This window comes from Pundamilia nyererei, unplaced genomic scaffold (genome assembly GCF_000239375.1).
Source record: "Pundamilia nyererei isolate P.nyererei 1_Seehausen unplaced genomic scaffold, PunNye1.0 scaffold00020, whole genome shotgun sequence".
Lineage (NCBI taxonomy): Eukaryota > Metazoa > Chordata > Actinopteri > Cichliformes > Cichlidae > Pundamilia > Pundamilia nyererei.
The window spans coordinates 5333992-5339827 of NW_005187421.1; the positions used below are offsets into that span (position 1 = coordinate 5333992).

General features: G+C 48.8%; 2 protein-coding genes across 2 annotated transcripts in view; one reads left to right on the forward strand and one right to left on the reverse strand.

Annotated features, from left to right (window-relative positions):
• Positions 1-1939, reverse strand: part of noa1 (nitric oxide associated 1) — a 5495-nt gene extending 3556 nt beyond the window's left edge. Inside the window, exons 1-2 of the mRNA XM_005726585.2 lie at positions 1691-1939; positions 107-1081 (exon numbers count right to left, since the gene is read on the reverse strand). Of these exons, the coding sequence (XP_005726642.1) occupies positions 107-1081; positions 1691-1871 (1156 nt within the window). The 5' untranslated portion in view covers positions 1872-1939. The remainder of the gene's footprint in view (positions 1-106; positions 1082-1690) is intronic.
• Positions 1940-2609: 670 nt separating this feature from the next.
• Positions 2610-5307, forward strand: nipsnap3a (nipsnap homolog 3A (C. elegans)). The gene is made up of 6 exons (XM_005726586.2): positions 2610-2851; positions 4068-4275; positions 4369-4530; positions 4615-4764; positions 4843-4929; positions 5013-5307. The coding sequence occupies exons 1-6, from the start codon at positions 2786-2788 to the stop codon at positions 5087-5089; spliced, it is 750 nt and encodes a 249-aa protein (XP_005726643.1). The 5' UTR covers positions 2610-2785; the 3' UTR covers positions 5090-5307.
• The last annotated feature ends 529 nt before the right edge of the window (positions 5308-5836 follow it).

Below are 5836 nucleotides of genomic sequence, written 5' to 3' on the forward strand. Positions count from 1 at the left end.
TTCAAATTCATAAACATCTCCCATCATGCTCTGGGACTTCTCTGTATCTGGATGAAAACAAAGATACGATAAATTGGGGAAAATGTACATGGAGTCTGGTGCAGACCTGGCCACGGTGAGATGGTAGCCTTGTGAATGACGTTTGAGGCTCTGGACTTGCAGTAGTCGGACTCCAGGAGCGTGTTGAAGAGCGTCGACTTCCCGGCATTGGCGCTGCCCACCAGGTACACATCGCCTTTGTACTTCCAGGACCGCTGCAGACTGGAGATCAGCTCCTCTATGCCGTACCCAGTCTTAGCACTGATCAGGTGGACGTCGGTCACCTGATCGCCAAAGCCGGCTTCCTTGCAGTACTGAGAGAGCTGCCGCTTGAGTCGCTGCAGGTAGTTCGGCGAGTCTCCGGGCAGCAGGTCGATCTTGTTGCCAAGAACAACGATGTATTTGTTGCGTCCCACCAGCTCAGGCAGGTCGGGGATGATGGAGTCCGGCACGTCGAGTAGGTCGACGATGAGCAGCACCAGAGCCTTGTGCGGGCGGATCTGCCGCACCACGTCCCGGTACTGGTCTTTGGGCATTTGCAGGTTCAGGGCCTTGTGGTGGTGGGTGAGCAGGTGGCAGCGCTGACAGGTGGCGCCACTCAGACGACCCTCCTGGACCAGCACCTTGTATTTCTCACTGGGCAGGTAGCCAGGGACAGCGGCGGCGGCGCAGTGCAGCATGGCGCCGCAGCCTGAGCAGCACGTGTCGCTGACCGGCTCGTCCACGTCGGGGGTGCCGTAGATCTTGTGCTCGCCTTTCCCCACAGCCGCCTTCTTTTTCTTCTTTGCAGCCACAATGCTCTCGTCCAACGGGAAGTCCACATCATGGAACTGGATCAGGGAGTCCAGCTTTGCCTGCGGCTCCTTCAGGACGCCATGCTTCAACAGCTGCAGCTGACGCTCGAGAGACCTCAGGTGTTTCTGCGGGGACAACTGAGTATCGACCAATGATCCAGGCGCAGCAGCGGAGGAGGAGGAGGAAGTGGTGGCACTCAGTTGATGGAGGAGCTCTTTCTCCTCCTGACTGGAGTCCTCATCTGCATCTGAACCAGGAGAGAAGAAGATAGACTCATGACACCTTTGCAGCAACTCTGCAGACACCTGTCCTCTGAAGCTGGAATTGGGGCTTTAAGGCTCGGTTTTCAGTGATTGCACACCTAACCTGCTCCAGAGCAGCTTATGTTACAGAACCACCACCAACCAATCATTCCACTAAAAAATAGCATTGCCACTCCTGGAAGATCCCGCAGACCTCAATGTGCAGACAGCAGGAGGGTCTAAAGCTTTTAAAGAGTATTCAAAGCATTATTAAGAGATTCTTAGTAGTACCCGTCTGTTCCTGTTGATCATATGAACATAGCAGAAGACAGACAGGTAATGCTATGCTAATACCTTTACTGATCCAGCAGAAATAATAATAATAATAAATGAGAAAAAACTATTCCCGGAGAGTTCAACTTTCCAGTTAAGGTTGAACTGTCAGCTGGTGCTTGATTTTAGTGTTTCTCTTTGATAAACCGACATATCTCCATATTAAACACATATACAGAGATACACATAAACAGAGATATCTCCACATTAAACTGTTGCAGAACAGCTAACCACCTGCTGGGCTGAGCCTGTTCTTATCCCTGTAGCACCTGCGCGCTCACCTGTGCAGTCCAGAAACACGAACTGCTCCTCCAGGTTCGGGTCTACGGTGCAGGTCCGGACCCCGGGCCGGCTCAGACCGCGACCCCCCGCGGCCTCAGAGCCCCTCTGCGCTCCCGCGGCAGAAGAACACGCGCTCCTCCACAGGTGGCGGCGGACGCACACCTGCAGGATCGTTAGCATCCCGACTGCCGCACGCGCACTCAGCACACGCGGAGGAGCCGACCTCTCTGCTTCAACTTCCTCCTGTGGACGTGACGTAAAGCTAGTGGTTTGTTTTTGTTCCGGTTTAATAAAAAATAATAATTTACTTAACATTTACTTTATTTTTTTTAAGCAATCAAAAATCAAACACTGCGCGTGAGATAGTGATAATAAAGTAATTCATAAATTCAGCCAAATGGAAAACGTTTTAAAAGTCGTGACGTCATAATGTCCTGCTATCTGAGACGTTAAGACAGGAGAGCTCACTCCGCCTTAAATTGAGACGCACAACTTTAAAAAACAAAAAGCAAAAACAAAGTGTTTACAGATTGGCCTTAATTAATTTGCTTATTTTATTCTTTAGCACAGACAATTCACAATAAATATTTGTCACCAGATAGTATTTAAGTCTTATTTGTGTCTTTACTCGTTAGGTGGAGAAGCCTGGAGGCAGCTAGCAGCTACAACCAAGTTACCTATGTGTTAATGATTGCTGTGGATGTAAAATCCCTCATCGTGTCTCCACGTACATTGAAAAGGTACTGTCATGCGTGGTTGGAGCCTTCTGAGTAACTCATTCAATGACCCCAGCTGGTGGTAAAGTAGGTGGTGGTGCAGCTGGATTGGAGCAGGGACTGGGTGCATCAGTCCAATCAGACACAGGGATAGTAAGGGGGCAGGTAAGAAAGAAGAGACATCAGGCAGAGTCAGTGCCAGTGTCAAGGGACTGACCAGTAGAATAAAAAAAATAAAAAACCCCTGATAGGAATCATCTCATTGAGAGGGAGCGGAAGGAAGCACTGTGGAGTGAGACCTGACGCTCATAGAGGATCTGCACACGTCCTGCCTGACTTTCTTTCTGCAGTTCCCCTCGTTTCGGACACTTTCTCAACATGTTGAAGCTGAGCTGCTCTCTGAGGTCCGCCGCGCTACTCCTCAGACCCGCTGCTGCTGCTCAGGTGAGTCCAGCTGCAGCCCAGAACCAGGCCAGCAGGTCAGTGCACCGAATCTGCACCTTGACCCTGACAGTGCACGCACGTCCGAGCTGGAACATGTCAACTTTAACCTGTGCACACGCACATTCCTGCTCTAGACTTCATGTTTGTGAGCTCCGTGTGTGACCTGCTGAGCTTTGATCTGGGTCAAAGATCACAAGTTTAAAATTAACCAGCAGCAGAAAAGCAGTGTTGTTGCTCCTCACGTGAATACGCACACGAGTACACACGGAGACACAAACAGAGCCTGCTCTGTGGTCCACGGTCACGTATCCCTCAGCTGCAGTGTTTTAAGGAGCCCAGCAGGTGGCAGCAGGATACAACTAAAACCGTTTCCATGACGACAGTTTTGTGTTGATTTTTATCAGTGTCTGTCCTCCCATGCTGGGTTCTGGATGTTCCTCTAACACTGGTCATATCGCTAACACAGAATAAAGGGCTCACATGCCCCCAATACAGACTTATAAACAGATTGTTTTGAGTTTTTTAATGTGGGACCCAAAAAGGCATGGGAGAAGGGGAGTGGTTAAATAAGAAACATCTCTGACAAATTAAAAACCAAAAAAACCAAAAACAAATGACTTCCTGCTACCTTAAACATGCTTTAGGAGTTCTGGTTGTGGTTCTGGTTCCAGCCTGAGATGGTTCGTTATGCTGAAAAACTGCATCTCACAGAGGAGTTAGTGATATTAGGTAAACAGAAATAATTTCATGACCCTCAACCCCAATTTTATTTAGACAGTCTGATGGTACACACTCATTTGCTTATTTATTATAAAATTACCCATTCACACTGTTACTCTTCATCCTGTCAGTTTATGAGGAAGTATAGCCCTGTACACACTTCTGTACACTTCTTTCAGCAGTCACATCATCAGTGGTGTTTCCTGAAGTCATCCGGTGTTTCAGTCCTGTGACATCAGACGTCCTCGTTCAGGTGACCCAGCCAATGGCGATCGGTCCCTGATTCGTGCCCCAGCAGCATTGGCCCATGATTCAGACCTTTTGATCCAAATGTGTTTCTTTGTTTGCTGATTGGCTTGCGTGTTCTTGTTGCTGTATCATACAAACGCTGATTTTAGGACAACAGAAACCAGAATGTGTTTTGAGTATCGATGAACTCCATGCTCCTTCTTTTCTGTCAGAGTGAGACCTCTGCACTCCTCCCTCCTCTCTGCAGCCACGTGCGCACTTCGGCACCGGTCCCCAGCAGAAACACAGAACCTTCTATGAGTTCCGCACCTACTGCATCCGCCCGGATCAGAATGCCGCCTTCCTCAAGCTGACCAATGAGAAGATCCACCTGCGCACTGCCCACTCCGAGCTGGTCGGCTACTGGAGCGTTGAGTACGGTGGCCTGAACAAGGCCTTCCACATATGGAAGTATGGTGAGGACCTGTTTCTTCTTCTCTCACACAATATGAAGGTGTTTCTTCTTCATGGGGCTTTTAAAAGGTAACGGGTCCCTACCCACTCCTCAGACAGTTACGCCCAGCGGGCAGAGGTCCGGGCGACGCTCGCTCAGGATCCCGCCTGGGTGTCAGAGTACCTCTCCAAGGCCTTACCAATGCTGACGTCACAGGACAACGAAGTCACCTATATGGTTCCTTGGAGCCGCCTGCAAAGTCCGCTGCAAGAGGGTGGTAAGCCCCGCCCTCTGTGTTTCACGTGTCAGTGACATCATCCCCAGCTGGTCAACACTCACCTGTTTTGTTTGTTTGTTTCAGGTGTGTACGAGCTGGTTTCTTTCCAGATGCGTCCTGGTGGACCAGCAGTTTGGGGAAAGGCCTTCCAGGCCGCTATCAATGCCCATGATGCACCTGGGTACGGCAAGCTGATAGGAGCTTTCCACTGCGAGTTTGGACTGCAAAATAGAGGTATTGAGGTGACGATGTCACTGTGAGTGATCATGGGACTGTGAGTGGTTGACAATGTCACTGTGTGCATCTCGTCAGTTCACGCCCTCTGGTGGTTCGAGAGCCCCGACCATAGAGCTGAAATCCGACACACAGCTCACCATGATGCCAGAGTGGTGGCTGCAGGTGAGACTCCGCCCATCATGACATCGCACACTGACAAAAATCCCTCATACATTAATCAATAATCGATAATCTGTGTCTTTCAGTGAGAAACAACATCGTCAATCTGGACTCTCAGAGGAACCAGCTCATGTTGCCGTGTCCTTTCTCGCCTCTGAAGTAACTTCCTGTCCTGATGCCCGCCTCTCACCCAGAACAAAGTTTAGCATGCAAACCTGATCTTTAGTTTGACCTACTTGGGCCTCTGTAGACGCAGACGTGCTCAGCAGCAAGTGTTGGCGACAGCTAAAAGGTGGGCGTGGCTTATCTTTGCTTTAGGTTAACTGACTGGCTGCTTTAAAGTTTCAAAGTGTGAAAATAAACTGTCACGTGCCTCTCAGACTCTGTGGACTGTTTTTCCGCTCATGGATGGAATTATTTTCCACAAAGCTGGGACTAAAAAATATTTAAATAAAGGAGATGATTTACACGTCATTTCACGCCTGTTATCCGATAACATCTGGAGCAGTTTACACATTCACCTAACAGGTGAAAGGTCCCTCATTTGGCTCAGAGAGTGGTTGCATCAGGCATGTGTGGAGCTACCTGCTGTGAATAAAGGAGTGGCCCAAAGTAGCTTTATATATGATAATATCTGGTACAAAGACAACATATAAAAAGGCTGAAAACTGAGAAGCAAGTAGAGCTGGGTTAAAATCTGGAGCTTTTTAATGTAATTTTGATCGTGTTGTTTTCTGAGAAAACTTAAATTTGATCCAAAATGCACTTTTTAAGGCATTGTGTCTCCACGTGTGATGGGTGGCTGCTCAAAACAAGTTGGAACATGTGAAAATTCCCATTTTCACCTATTTTTAACACCAGGATCAACATCCAGTCCCTGTTCTTCCACCAAAGGGAGAGAGCATGTAAT